Source organism: Echiichthys vipera (genome assembly GCF_963691815.1).
Source record: "Echiichthys vipera genome assembly, chromosome: 20".
Lineage (NCBI taxonomy): Eukaryota > Metazoa > Chordata > Actinopteri > Perciformes > Trachinidae > Echiichthys > Echiichthys vipera.
Window position 1 is genome coordinate 18,891,294 of NC_139845.1, and position 21,534 is coordinate 18,912,827.

The 21,534-nt window shown below is 42.1% G+C and overlaps 1 protein-coding gene across 7 annotated transcripts in view; it reads right to left on the minus strand.

Annotated features, from left to right (window-relative positions):
* Window positions 1-21,534, minus strand: part of nav3 (neuron navigator 3) — a gene marked incomplete at its 5' end in the record, with an annotated part of 204,596 nt that overhangs the window by 83,557 nt on the left and 99,505 nt on the right. For all 7 annotated transcript variants that reach the window (XM_083935402.1, XM_083935401.1, XM_083935398.1 and 4 more), the window contains 3 exons: window positions 3,605-3,720; window positions 7,721-8,855; window positions 15,804-15,946. In XM_083935402.1, the coding sequence (XP_083791528.1) occupies window positions 3,605-3,720; window positions 7,721-8,855; window positions 15,804-15,946 (1,394 nt within the window). The remainder of the gene's footprint in view (window positions 1-3,604; window positions 3,721-7,720; window positions 8,856-15,803; window positions 15,947-21,534) is intronic.

The following is a 21,534-nucleotide window of genomic DNA, read 5'->3' on the forward strand; positions in this document are numbered from 1 at the left end:
CGAGCTCTGGTGCCCCGCACACCTCCGCCCCTTGTGACCACCTCCTTCCTAGGGCTTCCCTGCAGGCTGCCTCCTGCCCGCTGTGTGGAGGATGAGTACAACGGAGAGTTCTGAGATTGTGAAAGACGAGGTGGTGGCTCATCAAGCTCAAAAGAGTAAACCCGCTGCTCGCTGTCGCTGAGCAGTGTCAGGTTTGTGAGCGAGCGTTGCTTGATCCGCAGGTTGAGGTTGTCAGGGAGAGGCTGCGGAGGCCGCCGAGCCGGACTGCCCCCCTGATACACCGAGAACTCTGCTCCTCTCTTCATTGCTGCTCACCACCCCTCCCTTTTTCTGCCTCTGATGGCTCAGTGAGTGAAACTATACCTGCAAGTGGATCTACCTGTGCGTATAGCTCTCTGTTTCACATCTTGGCTGCACTGTCACTGGGAGAGCAGATGGAGGGAGGGAGGGACCGGAGGACGAAGGAGGCAGAGAGATGTGTCCCCACGTCCCACGCCTCCCGACTGAAGTCCAGGTTTCAGAGGGCTGGAGGGAAAGCAAGCACAGGGCGAAGATCGGAGAGAGCACCTCCCTCTCAGGCATGTAGGCAGAATCCAGATCCATCCTTGAGCCAGTCCATGCTCGTGGTCAGACGCTGAGCCAGACACAAACACTTATTTTTTCCACTAATTTTCCTGTCCTCATGCTTTCTGCCTGTCTTCTTGGCTCCTTTCTCTTCCTCCAGCACAGTCAAGGGCGTGGATGAACGAGCCGCTAAATCTCCGTTCTCTCACCAACACGTTCCCTCTCCCTTCTGCGCTCACACTCTTTATCTTTTCCCCTATTAAACGACAGTCTCTTTTCATTCACTCTTATCTCTCTCCCTCCACCTTCTGTCTCTCCTTTAATTACCACCTCACCGTCACACTTCTCCTGCCTCCCCTCTGACTCTCTGACAGTCGCTCTCTCCTCACAGCGGAGAATGAATGGGTGGTGAAGCCGGCAAACAGACTCACATAGCTCTCGGTCTGCTTGTTCATGCAGCCTGCAGTACATACACACACACACTCTCTCTCTCTCTCTCTCTCTCTCTCTCTCTCTCTCTCTCTCTCTCAGCCCTCCTTCTCTGTGCTTATCACCCTCTCTTTCCCTTAATCCCTCTCATTCTCTCACTTTCTGTTCACTTCCCTCCTCTTCCTACCGTTATCTTTTCTCCCTCACTATCCTTCACCCTCTCTTTCTGTCTTTCCATCTTTCCCTCACAGTGTGACAGTGAGTTGTTTGGACAGCAGCACCTGTAAGCTTGCAGCCACTGCTGCACCACACTGGCTGCCCGACTTAATTAAATGCTATCTTGAGGAGCTAAAGCAGTGAGCACACAGCTTATCGTGGATCAACAATGAGACCACAGAACCAACATATCCCCATCAATCAATGCAAGCCTTATTAGCTGTCGCTATTACTCGTCCACACATTTTTTAATTGTGGTTACCGATAGCTAGTAGGGACTGAAGGCTGTTGCCTCAGAAACCCTGATCAAAATCTGAAATGTTTACACCGTGAGTGACCCATCTACATATTAGTCGGCAGCTATTCACATGTTTTGTAATCTCACAGATAAAAATCAGAATTATTTTGCTGTTTACCATCAGCTGTTTTAACTTTCCTTGTCTACAAATCATTTCACAAAAGCCTAAATCAACTTGTGAATAAGAGCTGGTATATGTAAAATGAGTAGGCTTGTCATGTGGTATTTGTGGTATGCATGCACTCATTTCAGCCCGTCTATGGGGAAAGAGACGGGAGAGCAGAGGATGTGAAACAACCCTGAGACGTGTGACAACAAAAAACAAGTGTTTCAAATGGACCCCAAAACAAAGAGAATTGTCCCATTGCAGTCTAATTCCATCCTTCAAATGATGGGCTTCGGAAAAACCGCGACCAAAGCAAAATGTCTGGAATGTCAGTGCCGACCTGACATCCCAAAACCTGTAATCACAAGCTGTTGTTTGTGCACACTGCGCTTTGTAACCACTTCAAGTCTTTCTGGCTTCACTTTGAACTTGACATCTTATTTTTCCATTGAGTTAGCTGCTTATTTGATTCATCACCCATGTTGACCTTTACTATTTCTGTTGTTATAAGGATGAAGTTTCAGTCCAAATCAAGATGTCCAACATTTGAACCAAGTGGTCCAAATAATTCATAAACATTTTAAAAGAGCTCTCAGTAACGTAAATCACTGACAAAGGAGCTGTGCTTAAACCGACTACATAATACAATAGATATTGGCAAATTAATGTCAGTCAACACTGGGATGCAGTTGTGAGTTGTGACACTGAAGTCTAAAAGGTAAGAGGCAATTAAAAACAATGGAATTTCTCTGTGCCAGCCGTTTGTGTTGTGATTATGTGTTGCCTGGTTTAAACTCTCATCCAGCTCCTTGTCAGGAATTTAAGTTTGTGGTTAGAAACTCCTTTAAACTGGTCAAATGTCCCTCGGACCTGACCTCTCAGCTGCACAAGCTCAGTTTCACAGATGTTCCCTGACTGTAATCAAAGGACAATAAAGATGTCTGCAGTCTTTGCAAACAAATACTGCGGTTACATTTCAACCAGCAGCTTTCTGCTGCACAAGTGTTTTAAATGAGGGCGCAAGCTTAGAAAAGTCCCAGATAACAAGGGGTGGTACTCTATATTCAGAGCATTGATATAGCAGAAGATAAATATTTTCTATGTAAAGATATAGTGGAGTAATGGCGTCCTTGAAGTCACTCTCCCTCCGTGTGTATTATAATCGTTTTTTCTCTGTTGTCTGCGCGATAGACGGTCCATCTGCGTGTGCATGTTAGTGCATGTGGTTGTGAAACAAAGGTATTGGAGCGAGAGATGTGTGAAGGCAATTCAATATTTCGAGCAGAGAACCTTTAAATATAATCACCTGATTGTGGATACATAATGATAGATCTCTCAAATATATAGAATGTACAAACATTGCAGCACATGCTCAACAAATATGAGCTTTGGATAAGCCATCTCTCTGCTGAAGCTGAAAACTATAAATGATGTGTATGTACTGATGATAAAGTGTCATGTGGCTGGTTGTGATGTACAGCTGGGATTGTAACACATGATGACAGGTTGCAGGGATGTTAAAAAAAGCGCTGCAGATGCTCCCTGTGTCTGGGTGTCAGCAGTGACCTTTTTCCATTACTGTATGAAACCAGCACGGAACAGGGATCTCCCCAGTAAAGTCAGATAAACACACACACATAAAACACACTCATACATCAGCTGCACGACACTCCCATATGTGAGGTTTCAAAAGTTCCTCCATCCTGCAGCTACCGTTTAACCATCCTTTATTAACACTGCAACAGACCCTGCAGCCTGCTCTTACTTAAATGTTAGGGAGAGCCCCCAATCCATAATGTAATACAACAGTCTTCATAGCAGGTTAACATTAGTTAAATATAGATGCTAAACAGCAGATGAAGGTTACATCCCTATATGACCAATATTACAAGAGACAAATGTTAATGCACAGAGGCATGTGCACATAAACACACCCACACAGAGAAATATCATATATGCAGAGCCTGTGTGTGTGTGTTGACCTACTGTACCTGATATCTCCTCCAGGCACTGTTTGGCTGTCTTGCTGTAGACCAGTTCTCCCTTGGTGGGGCTGAGGCAGGGGTCTGCTGGGGCCACCATGGTGCAGTCGTTTTCTGAGAATGTCCTGAAGGCAAAGAGGACAAAAAATACACAGCAGTTATAAAGACAGGCTGAGATATCTGGTAAACTACAGGCATTTGGTAAGTGGTGAGAGCTGCTCCTCATGTGCATACATTCTAGAGCCAATACATTGTTAAGTGGAAGAGTCAAACGGCTAAAGATACATTACAAAAATGCTTAACACCATTTTAGGATAGGCAAAAACAACACATCTATACTGCATTAAAAAAAAAGATTGTTTTTTGCCCCAATCTGTCTGGGATTATCAAGGGAGCATTTCTGTAAAGAGGAGACCCATTGTCATTCAGATATGTTGAGGTGAGAGGTCAAAGGACACCTTTATTTACCAAAATTTAGCCTAACTCTGGCATGTATCTTCACCTGTTACAGCCTCTTAAACACAGTAATGTTGGCCCAGATAACTGATAACCCTCTGCAGGTCTCAGAGGGTTTATCAAAAATCAAGAATCGATACAGTACCAGAAAGCATAAAATCCCAATACTCAAGTGTATCGATATTTTCATACACCCCTAATTCATTCACTTTAAAACAATGTGATAAAAGGGGTGCCAAATTGCTCAGTGGTTAAAGCAGGCGGCTGTATAAAGAGGCTAAAAGTCCTCGCCACAGTGGGCAGGTTTCAACTCCGACTTGCCCCCCCCCCAAATTTCCTGTCACCTCCAGCGATAATCTCACATCGAAATTGTAACAATTTAATGATAAAATTACACATAGATGTTTAATTTGTTTTCTAAAGCAATTCAAAACTCAAAGTTTCATATTATTCTCTCAAGAAGAGGATTTTCCAAAGAGGAAGGTTGGTTCTGTCCCATTAGCACCACTTGGGTTAAGTTCAGCTAGGCATAAAAAAAAAATCACATTAGAAAAAATGTTGTATCACATAAACATATTATGGTCTATGGAGTGGCTACAGCCCCGAATGTACTCCTAAGTCTACACGGACAGCTACAAATACACAACGGACACTTAGTAGTTGTGTTTTTTGGAGGATTGGAGGATGTGTTCCATACCTCCACTCCATGCGTCCATTTTGTTTTTTCAACACAGAAGTAGTAGTAGTGTTGTGACCGCACAAAAAAATGGGGGGTACACAAATGTCAGCACAGAACCTAGGGTACACCATCTGATGATGACATTTACGCCACACATACCCTTGTGTACTCACTCATGAAAGTATAATCCCATTTTAGAAGTGTACAGTCCAGTTCTGATAGTGAGTCAGGCAGACACATTAGTTGGAACTGAAGGGTTAGAAGGTATGTGAGAGATTTTAGTGTTTGATTAAGCCAGTTTCTTCCAGTCTGTGTTCTGTGACGTCAAACAAGAAAAGAGTATTTGGTCTCAGTCGCTTGTCCAACAGATGGACACCTCTAAACAGAGGGGGCGGTCTCTCGTGAGATTTTTGCCAGCATGTGTTTATGAAATGTGTTTGTGTGCAAATGCCTCTTCTCAACCTTGAGCTGCATCACACTCCCCTGTTTGTTTGCTGATCTGAAGAAACGAGGATCAAGTCTAACGCGCATGTATAAACAGTCAAAAACAGGCAAACAAAGTTAAACACAGTGACAGAGGATACACATGCAAACACAATGAAATGCATACCTACAAAGCAACGGACACACACAAAATTTGAAAAGTGTGAAAACCACATTCATGTGACAATCCTGCCACACACAGTGAAGCTTGCATACAAAAATCTCACAGATGGATCGAAGCACAAGCTACTGTATAGTGTTCATTTCCTCCCATACACACACAACACACACACACACTCCGGGGACCACCACCAGCACCACCACCACCTGCAGAGCTGCAGATAAAAACTGGCTTCAAATTGCTACAGCAGCAGCAGCCCGTGACTTCAGTGCATGTGGAAAAAAACATTTTTTTCCTTCCTGCAAGCTTCTCTCACCTCAGTGGATTCAGAAACACAGAGACAGAGATTTCCACAATAACTACTGAACTAAGAAAGACGACAAATGGAGAAAACATGACAAATAATTTACTAAAAAATGCTACTTTTCAAAGGAAGGGTAACTTCACTATCTTTCATTCTGATTCTGTTTCTGAACTGGTCGGGTCAGATTATGTTATGGGAACATGACATAAACTTGAACAAAATCAAGCCTGCACACTAACTGCAGCAAAGTCAGCAGAGGTAGTAACGTAAAGTGGACAAAGAAGAGAAAGTTAACAAGACAAAGATGCCTAATTGGGCTGAAAATCATACCAAATTGCATCATAGCAGGGGGCCTTTACGCATGCTGGGTGAGGCCTGCTGGTGAGGAAGAACATTTATAGCCAGATAAGAGGAAGACAGGAATGGAGACTACAGAAATATGCTCTAGAGTAAATATCTTGGCACAGAGGAAAAAGGTAGAGGAGGGCATGAAACTGCACTGTGCTTCAAAGGCAAGAACAAGGTGCTAACACAACCAAGGCTCTCATACCCTCTTTGGTTCTGTGCTGACAGCACAGCGCCAACAGTCAGGACTAGTTTATTTATGTATCAAGCCTTCTGCCTTGTTTACTTACATATTTATTCACAACACCATTTAAGCTACATTTAAGGACAACATGTTTGGTGAACTTGGTGACATGCAACTGACTGTTAGCCTTTAGCTTGCTAGCTACAATAGTTAATCAACGAGCCCCTTATGTAGTCCCAATGCTTGGCAGATGCTAGCATTGGCAGCTATATCTATATATAGATATAGATATAGTTGTATCTATAAATATATATATCATCTCATCTCATGTCTTTTTCTCTCTCTCTCTCTCTCTCTCTCTCTCTCTCTCTCTCTCTCTCTCTCTCTCTCTATATATATATATATATATATATATATATATATATATATATATATATATCGACTGCAGTAACAGTTGTGTCTGAACAGTCAGTTGAACTAGCAACACTGGTGTTTCCCTCCTGCTAAAATGCGTAGCACGCCCCTCTGTGGTAATGGTTAGAGATAAAGTTTGTTTTAGGTAGAGGGAAACACATATCCTCAGGCGCTGTAAAGCACAGTGTGCGAATTCCGTTGTCTGTCACAAGAGTGAACCACACTCACGTTTAAGTTCATTACTTGCAAACTGATACATCAAGTTCACTGTGAGCACAGGCACTCCTTAGCATGCTCATGCACAACGCTAGCCGCGGCAGTTTGAATTTGCTAAATGTGTGGGATTAAAGTAATTCTAATGCTCGAAAAGAGGCAAAGCTCAAAGTGGCAGAGCTGACTGTGCATAACAGTGAAGGAAGACAAGAGAGGAAGGGCAGGGGTGAAGGATTAAGTCTTGTTTAATGGGATTCCTAACTCTCTTTCTCTCTGAGCACAAAGGCATCCCAGAGACTTTGGCGGCTCCTCCATTTTTTCCCCCTGGATTACCTTCGCTGTTGTTAGAGAAAATCGACCCTGCTGGGCAGATTTACCCACTTCCTGCACCTCTGATGGCTATAATGCCAGGGAACCACGCACCAGCTGCATGAATCAAAACAACACTGGATAAATGAAGAGAAGAGGAAAGAGTTCCTGAATGCTGCCAATGGATTTTCACATCAAAGATGAAACCCAGACAGTTAAATAATAGGCTTTGGCAAGCTTCAGGCAGTGGATGTTAATTTGTTGTGTAATGACTGTGAAGAGATGTGGAGGTAAGAGCAAGATGCACAGTGGGGAGTGCCAGCTGATCACTGGGAGCACTCCAGGAATACATTGTATATATGTCTGAATGTGTCCAGGTATGACTTGGTCAAAATAAATTCTGTCTGGGTGAAAAATGGAAGATAGAAATAAACAGCTTTGCTCATTTGCTCACACACACACACACACACACACACACACACACACACACACACACACACACACACACACACACACACACACACACACACACACACACACACACACACACACACACACACACACACACACACACACACACACACACACACACACACACACACACACACACGTCTCACCTGTACATGAAGGGGGCCACAGTGGCAGTATTGGGGTGGTTGTGCTGCTGCTGCTGAGGAAGCTGAACTACTCCGTTCCCTCCAAGTGCTCCTCCGCCCCCTCCTCCTCCTCCCAGCATCCCACTGGACCCAGACAGGGCTGAGGTGCTGGTGGATGAGGTCATGCTGGTCCTTTTGCCCTCTGGGCCCCCACTGGAGCGCTGTATGTAGAAACTCCCACCCTGCCCTCCTTTCGTCAGCTTGGCTCTGTCGCCGTCTCCACCCCGCATGTTGCCACTGCTGTTTAAGGTGGCCTGGCTTTGGCTCTGTGGCTGACTCTGAGGCTTGGACGTCGTGGTGGAGGGAGCTTTAAGTCCTGGCTTAGGGATGCCGCTGGAAGCCGGGGAGGTGCCGCCATCTTTCTTTCCAGATGATTGCTTCCCCCCTTTGGGGATGAGGCTGGCAATTTTGGAGTTCTTCTTGTTGGTGTCAGCAAATGACTCACGCTCTTCTTTAGATGGAGAGCTATCCTTAGAAGATTTCCCAGGTCTGCTTTTGTCCTCCTTGTCTTTGGACGCGGTCATGGACCTGCTGCCATTGGCAGATGCTTTTGAAAATGAAGAGGAGGAGGAGGAAGGAGATGTCTTGCTTTGTGCAGTGAGGGATGGTGCAGTGGTCTTGGTAGATATCTGCTTTGCCGTAGCACTGCTACTGCTGCTGCTGCACACTGACCCCGTGGGCATCAATCCATCCTCACCATACTCCGACAGGTCATCCTCCTCCTGCAAAGCCATCTCTGCCACAGACGGAGATGCTCGTGAAGCTGATCTAGGGTTAATCAGGCGAAACTTCTCCAGCATAGACCTCTGGGGTCCACCACTGCCAGCTGACCCTAATTTTGATCCATCGCCTCCCTGCGGCTGAAGCCCTTCAGAGCCCTTAGGTGAAAGGGTGGGTGAGGGTGAGTGGGTGGGGCTTGCCAGCATGGATGAAGTGGCGCTGTGCTTGAGGTTCATAGACTTGCTTCGCCAGGACTTGCCAGCAGTGGGTGAGGGGATGGCAGAGGCCAGCTGCTGCCCGCTGAGGCTGGTGGGAACCGTACCACCAATACTGCTCCCATTCATCCCGCCAGGTACTGGGATACCTCTCACCGCTTCTAAACCAAGAATGAAGAGAGAAAGAGGTAAAGATGATTATTAAAAGTGTGCTTATTTGGACAATTAACACATGCAATATATTTCAGTTGTTACATTTCTGAATCATATTTCTACCCGTCACTCATTTTACATTTTAACATTTTCACCATCAATTGTAGTGATTCTGACACCGGAAAAGATTTTAAAAACAAAAATCTCTTATTGTGGCCCACTTTCACAGTGTATCTGGATGTGTTTGACAGAAACAACCTTTTTTTAAGGTCACTGCTGAATATTCTGCTGTCTTCCCCTGTGGTTTTACACACATTCAGCTCAAAACTCAAGCAAAAATGGGTTCCTTTCAGAGGATTTCAGTGGTACTCCCAATAGGTAGAATATCTACAGTATGTTGGGTTAAAAAAGAAGAGATCTCACTGTTGTTATACTTGAGTCTGCCCTCAAGTATGCGGTAGCTTCCAACTCAGACTTCAACCTCCTGATTTACGCCTGTACAGAGGCCTGTCACAGCATGTTAGCAGGTGGATAACAGTGGTTATAAGGGACAGGACACCATGTTGTAACCGTGACAACAACAGAGATCATACCAGCTATGTTAAAATGGATGGAGAATTTCCTCCTGAAACGCAACCTTCCTAGAATTATTCTGGGTTTGTGTCATCTATTCATGTAGTATGTATGTACAGTAGAAAGCAAGAAGAAAGTGAGCTTTTCTACACATAAAGTGAGTACTTCAACCACAACTGAAAACTGTCTTCCACTTAGAGGCTGCAGTGGGTGTAGAATAGGATGTCTGCCTCTGATCCAAAGATTTCTCTCTCTGTGTTCAACACTGGTAGAAAACAGCAGCTCTAGAAGAAAGTCTTTGCTCTTCGTGTGACTTTCATCAAAACAAAAATCGCTGATATGTTTCCTGCTGTAAAACTCGCAACTGCTGGGAATATCTGGTCATCAAGTCATCCAGGTTTAGCCACTTATCTACACATATGAGAACATTCAGAATGTTCATCACACTGGGAGGATTTTAGGTTTGATTTGTCATTTAAAGGCACGCTGTGGAGTGTTTTATCTCTTGTAGCACTATGGAGCTCTGTAAGAATGATTTAACACAGAATTCCAACTGAGAATTGTCTATTTACAAGAACCATATTAAGTACAAATAAATTACTTAAAATAAGTCAGTGGCAGCAAAACTCACTGACATGCAGTACAAAGACAATGTAGACAATATGATTTACCTATAATTATCATCTAAGCCAGGGCTGCCCAATCCTGCTCCTGGCCAGATGTGTTGGAGCAGAGAGAAACCTAAAACATGCAGGACAGTGGCTCTCCAGGAGCAGGGTTGGGCAGCCCTGCTCTAAGCTATGTCACAATTTGAGATAAAAAAATCACAGGCTATTCAAGTATTATACATGTTATCATTTTTTTCCAACTTCTTTTGTAATTTCTCTGTTAAGTTTTTTTGGTGTGTTTTAGGTTTTTTTGTAAATATATACATGACCAGTTTAAAGGAAATCTAAAGATATTCATATTCATTTTTCATATAAGTTGATATTTGACAACTAAAAACATTCACTGGCCTTAATTCCATTACAGGTCTGATTGACGAGCTATGATGCATAACAAAGGTATTTCCTTCAACCAGATTTTCAGTCAAATTGTGCTGGGAAAATATCACACGCTCAGCCAAACCACAGACACACACGCAGAGCACATAAACATCCATCATGCGTGTAAAATAAATGTTATAGGGTCCAGTGCTGAGCTTTGAACTTTACGCACAAACACCATTTTTACAGGCTGGTTGATTCTCTCCCTCTCTCTTCCACAGGATCCAGTACCAGACAGATTATATGAGGAAGTAAATGAGGAAGATGTACACACAAAAGGCAGGCACGACAAACAGATAGAAATGCATCTCCTCCAACGTGTTAGTTTGAGGCCACATCGGAGAGAAAGAGACACAGACAAACAGAGAAAAGGAAACGCAGATAGAGATGGGCATGAACTTCTGCACCATTAGACTGAGTGTCTGTCTGGCTGTCAGTCAACAGAGTGAGCAGGATTCAGCTGGCTGTGAGTCAGCCCCAGTCTGCAGTTTAAAGCCCCCTCAGGCAGGCAGAGGGAGGGGGTTCAGTTACAGCTGTGGCCGTGTGACTTTAACCGGCTTACACTTCTGACAACATTCTCTAAGACCTTAAAACACGCCTGAAACATCTCGCACTGTCGGATCTGGAGTGAAAAGTGCAATCTGTCACTCCAGACAGAGAGTCTTCTCTAAATTGGAATGTAGTGTGCCGACAGTAAAATGCCTTTTTATTAACCTCCCTATATCTTCATTCAAGACAGGACATTATTATTTGTTTATTTTTTTCCCTTTATACACCCATTATGATTACAAGAGAGGCAATTAACTGCAATATCTGTGAAACTTCTGGAACCAATACAGCAAGCTTAAAACTACTGCCGCCAGTGCTGATGGCTGTCATGAATAGATTTAAATATACAAGGAAACCAGCTGGTTACTCAAACTTACTGGTCATCAGTTTTGCAAATAAAGCACCAATACATCAACTGACTGAAACACGCTCTACATATATGTATTATGCACATATTATATTAAATTAATAAATATTAAATTAATTAAAGCAACCTATTAGTTAAATCTAAAATAGTTTTAACAAAAACTTATGCAGACACTTTTTAAAACCAGATCTTTGTGTAAAACTATGCTGTAGACAGTATATATTATTGAAACTGTGTTGTGTTTATTAGGTGCTTACTACAGAACCAACCATCTCAAAAACAAATGTCTGGCCAATGGAAGTTATCATCTTCCTTTAATTCTCAAGACTCCTTCTACATGGTAGGTGTGTGCCATATTTGCGTGCTTACATCTATGCATGCACATTTTTAATATTCCAGCATGGAGTGCATGCGACTCTGAATGCGTTGGGAGTTGTGTGAAAGTGCGTAAGTACAATAACGGAAGCTCCTCTTGCCTGTATAACAATATTTCTGTATATTTAAAAGGGCAGTGAACTGGCAGACATTCTCCTGTTTTTTCTGTAATGATTTAACAGGTTGGATTGGTAAAATAGGATTAGGTTTAACCCATAGATCCTTACCGAATAAGTTCACAAATCAGCTGATGTATAGATAAAACACCATCATTTAAGTGTGTGTCTAGACAGCCGTTTAATACTGATATAGGTGAGAGAGCATTCATTCTTGTGTTTATGTGTTTCCAGTTGTTTGTCCCCTCTATTACCCTTCATCTTTAGAGATAGTGCGGTGAACCTCAAGGCAGTTTGTGAATGTGCATGAACGAGGTTACAAGCATGTGTGTGATTCTGTGTGTGATTGTGTGTCCTGTCAATTAACCCTGTCTTTAGACAACCCCCCCAACCCTCCTCCCCGCTCTTCCTTCCCCACCCCAGAGGCTGTTTTCGCAGCACCAACACACTTTTCTCCCTGCAGTGACTTGTCGTTGCTACGGCAACAGACTCCTCTTTTCTTTTTTGCCTCGGCAGCCAAAGAATGAAATGTCATTTCTCCTGGGTGGTATTGGACCCTCTGCTTACAAGCACACGTGGAAAACATGCACCAATGTGCAGTTTGCAACTAAATGACAGACAACATGTTTGAAATGACACATGCACACAGATGCACGGGTATCTGCTATTGGCATTTTTACTCTTCTGACCTCTGGGGTTCTTTATTTTGGATGCATTTTATCACATTCAGTGTATAATACTTTTCAACTACAACTGCTCAGCCCATTACATCACTGTCAGACAGATAAAACATTATAGCCTTGCTAGACAAAGTTAGCAGCTTCTCCACTCAGCTTTCACAGACTTTCCCCATTGCCTTCTCATCTGCAGTCTAACCAGGAACAGAGCAATCGCTAACTTTCTTTAGTCCAGTTTTACAAACATGCCCTTTGATGCTTCAATTTAATTGGCTGAAGCTAATTAGACAGTTGCTTGGCGACAAGAATGATGCAATGCTCTTAGTGTCCTTTGAGCTCTTGCTCTCTTTGGTCAGAGCTTCTCAATGTGAGTAAAGAAACAAAACACCAATAATGAGCTCACTTCATCCCCATGAGGACGTGCCTATATAGGAAAAATATATTTTAAAAAAACAATAAAAAAAACATGACTTTCACCCATGTACATGTAGCCCCCTTTACTGGCAGATCAGTCCACATTAAAACAAAGCGTAATCTATATCTGTTTATATCACAAAAATGTCTGGGTTAAGACCATAGTTTGTATATAAAAGTGGAAAATACGTCTCCTCTTCCTCCCACCATACAAAAGGGAAGCCAAAATATCTTGGATGGAGGCGCTGCCGTGTTGTAATTTCGCAGCAAGAGAATGTGAACAAACAGCAGCATGACAGGAACTGCCTGAAATGACAGAAACCATCGATGGAAAATCTGTATTTGATGTGTACTTAGATTTTGTAATTTGGCCCATTTGGCTCATTTTGTAATTTGGCCCATTTGGCCCATGGCCAATTTGGCTCATGGGAGGGTTCATGACCTTTACTGCAGCCAGCCACCAGCGGGCGATCCAGATGATTTGGCTTTACTTTTGGGGAACTGTTCATCTTTATGTGTTTTTTTCAGTCATTTTACTTCTCCAGGGAGCTTTCCAAAGTCTAAATAACAGCTGTATAAAGGTTCAAGGTGGCAATGAATAAGCTCAGGTTAAGCTTTTACCTATTTTTTTTTGAATTAATTGAAATATATGGTAATATATATAGGGGAATTGATTGCTGTACTTAATCATGCATTGGGCAATGTGTGTTTATTCAACATTCAAGTTTTTTCTTGTTCAGTGAAATAATCCATAAAAGTTCACAAACTGATGGAGTCAAAAATGATATCTTAAAAAAATGTATTACAAATGTTTGCATTCATATTTGTTATGATGAGAATAATATGTAAATGACTAGTTAAACACAGTTAGTATAGACTACTCAAACATTACCAGTTAGTTCCCATATATTCCTGAATATTCACAGAATTGTGTAACCCAAATTGAGAAAAAATGCATATTTTTTCTCCTAAAACTAGAGGTTCTGAACAATGAGAGGTGGCCCAGATAAAGAAATAAAGTTGGTCTGAACTGTCTGAAAAGCTTTCTAGGCGTTTTTGCACTTTTGAGATGACCCCTAACTTTGGTCTTCTGGCAAACTGTACTATGCCCAGGCTTCACTATCAGAGCATAAGATAAAAATATTACTGTGCAATATCTGTCAACCTTTATGATGCGCTGCAAATCTGGTGAAGATTGATGAGAAGTTCCATGATGAATTATTAAGGAAGAACCTTACTGAGTCTTGAACATCAACATTACTGCAAAAATGTAGATACCATTTGTATCTTTTCAGAACGCATTATCTGTTCATACCTGAATAATGTTTTTGTGTATAAAAAGACGTGTAAAGCCACAAGTGGATGTAGATAAAAGGACGTAAGATTAAAGAAGAGAATATGTAACATGACAGGAGCAAATGTAAATATCTGTAAGAGAAAAAAAAATAGCTCAAGAAAATGTGGAAAATGGCTCATGGCAGACACTTCCTGTATCGTTTCTGTCTCGTGCTCCCTCTGCTACCTGCTCCTGCCTAGAAGCTTGTCTCTGCGTCGCTGACATTTCCCGACAATTGATTTTTCTTTTTTCTCCTTTTACTTTGGACCAAAACACTGTTTCATCTCCCCTGCAGTGAAGCTCCAATGCCTGGTGTCTTATCTCTGCAACCTGAATCTTAGTCTTCTGGCTGGACTCAGCTGCACTGTGTGAGTGGCCTGGAATAGGACACATCCACCAATTTAAAACTACAACTATTTTCACAAAGCTATAAAAAGCAACTGTTCGACTGAATCCTTTATAACATGGTTTGCTGAAGGATGAACCTAGACTAATACGATGCATCAGTTTCTCAATTACTTCTTTTTGCTCTCTTTGCAGCTCCAAACACTTGAGCACACACTCACTGTCCACCCTTTCACACTTCCATCATCTCTCTGAAGTTTCCGACAGAAATCAGAAGGGTGAGTGCACATCTTGCCTGAACTTTTAGGATTGAAAGAGAGAGGATAAGAAATAAAAGTTGCTATCGACTTGTTTCATACCGCTGCATGATGCTACTCACTGCATCTCTTCTCCACCTCCATCACCTCTGACTGAACCCTGCTGTGTTTTCCCTCAGTGACTAGGCAGTGATTTAAGATTAAAAGCAAAACCTAACTCGTTTGAAATCATTTTATGATTGCATTTGCAAGCCAAAGCGAAATGCTTTTCATTATAATGTCACCAATTTGCCAGGAATGGTTTGAATTAAATAGAATTAAAATGACTGTGAGCAGTTGTACAGTTTATTATTATCACTGTATGAGCCAATAAATCATTATAAATGAATGAGCCAAAAGGAAATCTTAAAGCTATTATAAGTACAGTCGGTGAGCCAATAGTGATTAAAACATTATGAGCCGATATATTTAATCTTCAGAACAGAACAAGGCTGTTAACATTAGCATTTATTTGTGAATAATCAGTGCTGTGTTAAGTAAACTGCCTTACACTCTGACTCTACTGTGAGACCCTTGAAACATGATCACTCTGATTAGCTTCATCAAGCTTGACAAAGATGCTGCCGGAATTTGCCCTTTTGGTCATTTGTCAAATGGCTCATGCTGTGAAAATCACCAATCACCTCCAGTTAATGGCCTCCATTATAACTCCCTTGGAATAAAGAACCAGGCATGATTGAGCAGACTGGCGAAGTTAGGGATAGGGCTCCTCTGCATCCTTGTCTGTCTGAGTCAGTGGTGCCACCAAGTGGTTGGGATGGAGAATGTAACTTCTACCAAGTGCAGCTTAACAGAATCTTGGCCTGGTGTCACAGTGTGTATCGTAATGTGCCCTCCTTACCTCTGTCGTTGCCACTGGCATACTGAAGAGGCTTGCTCTTATCGATGCTGTTGAAGCTCTGGCTGCGACGGTTGAGGTTGGACGAGCCCGGGCTCCTGGAGGCCCCGCTGCCTGCAGCAGGTACTCTGGAGGGGCCTGGTAACCTGCAAGAGAAGGTTTGGACGTTAAGACAATATCACTCAGCCAGAAACATTGTAAATCTATGTGTGCACTCAGCTGAGATTTTACTTATTTCTGCCTCCAGAGCAGCTTTGCCTCACACATTCTGGTTTTGAATAACTTAAGGAAAAAAATAATCCATAGCAGAAAAATGTATGCTGACAAATGCAGGATAGAGACTCAAATTTTTCAAATCTACTCTCATACCCATGTTTAAATTCAAGTTATTGGCTACTGTCTTTTTCTCCAAACCTCTGAAAATCCCTTCCTATGTACCTCACTTCCAGGGATCTCTTTGCAGCCAGTATGAGCAAGAGGGAAGATTACAGCGACCAATAAGTCTTTCAATGTTCATGTTGGCATGTGAGTATTGTCTTAAGATATGAAGCTATCCTTTAAATTTAAACCCACGATGGATGGTGAGAGACTCAGCTGGGAGTGAAAACACGTCTTACTCAGAGTCAAAAAGACCAATAAAAGACAGCAACTTAGTCCTAAACTGTCCTGTATAGGCTCTATACAGTACAGCAGTGATACTCAAATTACATATAAATGCATTTTTGTTGCCAAAATAGAGCTTTATTTAGTTACGTTAGCAAATAATTAATGTGAATATAAAGATTTTCAAATGCAGATGAGTTATGGGCCTTTTAAAGGGTATTAATTTTATCTGATGAATATCATTAATGTTTATTTATTAAATGGGCCCTGGCCTCCTGTCATTTGCAAAAATGAAACCAAAGGCAAAGTCAGTTGAGCTTCTGTGCAGTACAGAAAGTAAGGCGAAGGAAACTGCCTGTATGTTTAAAGAGTTTTTGGACTGTGTCGTGAATATTGAGCCTGGGCTTAGTGTGTGTGTGTGTGTGTGTGTGTGTGTGTGTGTGTGTGTGTGTGTGTGTGTGTGTGTGTGTGTGTGTGTGTGTGTGTTTGTGTGTGTGTGTGTGTGTGTATGTGTGTGTGTGTGTGTGTGTGTGTGTGTGTGCGTGTGTGTGTGTGTGTGTGTGCGTGTGTGCGTGCCAGAGTATGTGCGTAAATGTGTCAGTCCCATATTGCAGTCATTTGCATTATGATGCGTCAAGTTTATCTCGAGCGGCAAGAAGAAGGATGAAATGAGGTAGTGAAACTATGTGAAAGAATATTGAAAGACACAAAAGGTTGATTGACTTCTGTTACACCGATCAATGGAGAAAAGCACATGAAAATTAGAGATATAAGATGGCACTTGATCCCTCCTCCTTGTACAGTCACTTTTCTTTTCTGCACCACACTGTACAGAGAAAGAAAGATTACATGCACACCTACCAAGGAGTCAGTGTCTTGACTCTATTACGCACACAAACACACTTTGGCATCATCTTCTTTGCTCAACAGTCAAAGCTGCCAGAGTCAGATTGATTTGCCATGCTCAGCTACGGGATTTCCACGACTCCCATGAGGACGCTAAAAGAATTATCTCATCAAAATCCTGTTGTTATTGTACAATAACTTTACATTGCATTTTGGATGCAATGTAAAGTTAGTTAGTAAGTTATTTCATTTGGCATCTGGCTCATAACAAGATTCATGACAACTTGGATTTATTTCTACCATTAACATTTACTATTATGGCTTAATGGGATTTTTATGAACCGATTTCAGAGACTGCTTTTTAAGTCACAGTCGTATATATTATTGTCTCCCTCACAATCTTTTTGGATTGCTTGTTTGCATGTTATAATTAGACTGCATCCAGGCCAAGTCAATTCTAATCAGAATGTGCGTCTTATGGGAGACAGAAAGACAACAAAATGCTGAAAAAATGGGCATTGCGTGAAGACCTTGCTTGCATCAGACGGCCGTGGGTGTTTTCATTTATAGCCTTTTCTTTGTCAATATTAAGAGCGAAAGAAAAGAAAAACAACTTCAATAGATTCTAACAACTTGGTGTCATTCCCTCTCCCTAGCTGAAAGTCGTCGTGATGTCCTTTAATGAAGAAAATCGATTTGCTACGCTGAATGTGTCACTCGCGTCTGTATTGAAGATGGAGACGAGATGTCGGAGGGGAAATTCTTTTAAAGGGTGGAATCATGAAGTGGTCAAAACCCCCAGCGGGAAAAAAAAACACACGTCATATGTTCCATTTTGTCTTTGAAGAAAAAAGAAGAAATTAATCCCTAGGGGGAAATTTTTTTCTCTGTTATTTTTTACACTTTACACACACACACACACACACACACACACAGGCCCCAAATCCACACACAGACATGTACACGTGCGTTAATGGAGAAATGCGAGGAAGCTTCCCATGGACACACGCCCCAAGTAGCTGGGGGTTCAGTGCCTTGCTCAAAGCCAACAACTGGCACATCTCCAGCTACCAGTCCACACACTGTACACATTTACCACAGACTGATCTACTGCCATCCCTGAATGCCTGTACTTAATAAACTTTTTAATAAAACTAAACCAACTGAAAAAATGATCGACATGTAGCAATGATTAAAAAGTTTTTACACAGAAATATCTTCCTACAAGTGAAGTGAAGTGTCAAAAACAAGTAGCCATGATGAACTTCATCTGGAAGAGACAAAGTTCTCTTCAATATGATTTAGTACTTCAATATCTTCACGAACAAGTCAGGCCACTTTTATTTTGTCGCACTGGTTCTGTATGTGAGGGGATATGAAAGAAACAGCAGCTGATAAGAAAAGGCCACAGAGAGACCAAATCAATAGTGGTAGTACTTGGTCTTTTATTTCCCTGGAGTAATCTCCCAACACTTGAAGTTGTAGGTCAGTACGTAATGCAGCAGCAGAATTAAAAGCTGAAGATCTGATCTGCATTCTGCCTCACACAAGTCATTGGATCTGGAATCTATTTCAAACCAAAATGAGTCCAAATTTAAAAAAAGAAATGACAGTCCAAATACTAAGAAAGATAAAGTCTGCAACACTTACTGCTGCCTGCACGCTCCTCACTGTGGAATGCGTTAGATGGAGTACGTTCTGCACAATCCACAAATCAATTTCCTTCTTTGTGCTTCAAGTTCTGTTTATTATTACATTTGCCATGTGAAATAGAACTGTTTTCACATGCTACACAACACTGGATAAAGGACGCTTATCATCTGGCCAGTTCATCTTTTACAGACTGGTCTCCAGAAAATAATTCTGGCATCGTACGTTTCTGCAAACCAGAGAAATGTTGATGTGAAACAAGTGATGGAGTAAACAGAACTCTGCTTAGAGAGGAGGTCAGGGTGGATAGTTGGGTCAGACACACCGGACTTCACCCGGGAGACAGTGGTTCATGTCCCGTCCCATGTGAAAGTGTAACCATGGAGCGGCAAGTGTCCGTATGTGACGAGTAGGGAACGAGATTGGTTTGCAGCGGTTCAGGAACATTGATATTTGAGATTGTTATCTGCTGTTTGCTGGAAAGTACAATGCCAATGTTGTCTTTTCACATCTTTTTTTTAGTATAGCTCTGCATCTGGGAAAGACAGCTACGCTAACTGATGTCAGTGAAGCTGCTGAGCTCTTCAACCTAACCATTCGCTGCATTTTCTGATGCAACACCAAACACAGAAAGCATGCAATAAAAAATTCAGCACTTCCACTATTGCAGCAGAGAGACTTGCTTCTGTATATAATTGCAAAAATTCAAGTTTACTTTGGATGTCTTCATTGAAGAATAGATGAAGGCTCAGCGTTTAAGCAACCTGCACAGAATTTAGTCAGAGAAAAACTGCCTAATAAGTCGGTCCATGTGCTGAACAATGCAAACATTGTTCTATACAGGCAATTGTGCAAAAATAAAATGTGCCCAAAAGCAGAAAAATACATCAAGACGCAGCGAATCTGCCAACATACAGTTCCTTTGAATTCTACACCTACAGCTGTGACACCAACAGACTTTACTCTGCTTAGAGATGCTGATCCAGGCCTGAGAGCAGAGACTTGGTGTTCTGCCTGAGTGATTGCACAGAGGTGGTCCTCAGCCCAGAGCTGAGGCTGCTACTCACAGATGGACTAGTAAAGTAGCAGTCCCATAACAGAGAGAGAGAAAGACAGAGAGAGGTAAGTGGAACAATGAATCTTGAAACGAAAAGCACCTCAATGACTCCTTAACACGCACACATACACGCACATGCACGGATAACAGTAGCTACAGGGCCTTTAGCTCCCACAGGTACAAGCAACAAGGGAAGGAACTGAACAATTAAAAGAAAAAAAGACGTGAAAAAGAACAAAGAAGAGAACTGAGAGAATGGGAGTGGATGCCGAAAGGGAGAGAAACAGAGAATAAATAGTGTAGCTGCAAACCCAGACAAGAGAAAATGAGAGATAAACAGTGGGAAAGTGAGGGGGAGATTGAGGCAATTCAGATCGAAATCAGAAGTAGTCCCTTTTAACACAAGATTCTTTCATCTTCCAAAATACATGTTTGATAATGCATCAGCAAAACGGGGCTTAAAAGGGAAGCGCAATGTAATTTCTGGACAGTGATTTTGTTTTAGGACTGACTTGGGGAAGTTTATCAGACACAGAAAGCATGGTGTGGTGAGGAAGAGAAGTGAATGGACAAACACATTATTTAGCCTGTCAGCAACTGGCTATTGATGCTTACATTTCCTCTGCCAAGGTTTTGCCAGTTGCCACCTTTACTGTACTCCAACGTCTTCTGTTGGCCTGAGTGCAGGTTACCTGGTCCATCCAGTCTGAAATTCACTCTACCATCAGTGCAAAGCAAAAGCCACCTCAGGCTCATTAAAATGGAGGCCAACAAGCTGTCAAATATAAACCCCTGCTGCAAAAACGATAAACTTTAAGGACCATATCAACATTTCAGCCCATAATTAACATATACTTTGCATCGTAGCTATTCATTTTCCATGCATGTTTCAAATGTATATTTTCTACTGTTCGAGACCACCATTGAACTGTATTAACTTCAATGTGTAGACTCTTGAAACATTGACAAAAAGTAATGCAGACTTGATGTTTACTCTGATGGATTACACAACTCAAGTGTCACGAGTCTGATAGTTGAATTTGAACAAAGGTTAATGGAAATCAATGGTTGCCTGGTAGAGCGCTTCATCAGAAAGATAGAAATAAGTACCAACAAGAGGAAATGTACGAGAGGCTTGATGTTTGCACCCAATAGTCACCAGTCATACATCCTTGCTAAGCTCCTGTGTAGCCATTTCATATGCATACACAACTGGTAAAAACACCAAAGAACATAGATAATCCCCAACTGAATAGTATTCCTCTAAACAGACCAAATACAAAAATCTCATCTCATCTCATCTTCAACCTCTTATCCGGGGTCGGGTCGCTCTAGCAGGGGTCCACATTAACCAGCTCTAACTGGGGGATGCCGAGGTGTTCCCAGGCCAGTGTGGAGAAAATACAAAAATGCAATACAGTAATAAGAACAGCAGAAACCATCCATATGAGTTACTGCAAGTGAAAAGTGTAATTGCTGCTGTGGTGAAGAGGGAGGTTCCTTTAGCTCTGGCTAATGAGCAGAGTGTCTCATAAAGAGCATAAAAACACTTAAACACCTTGAGGAGAACACTCTTTA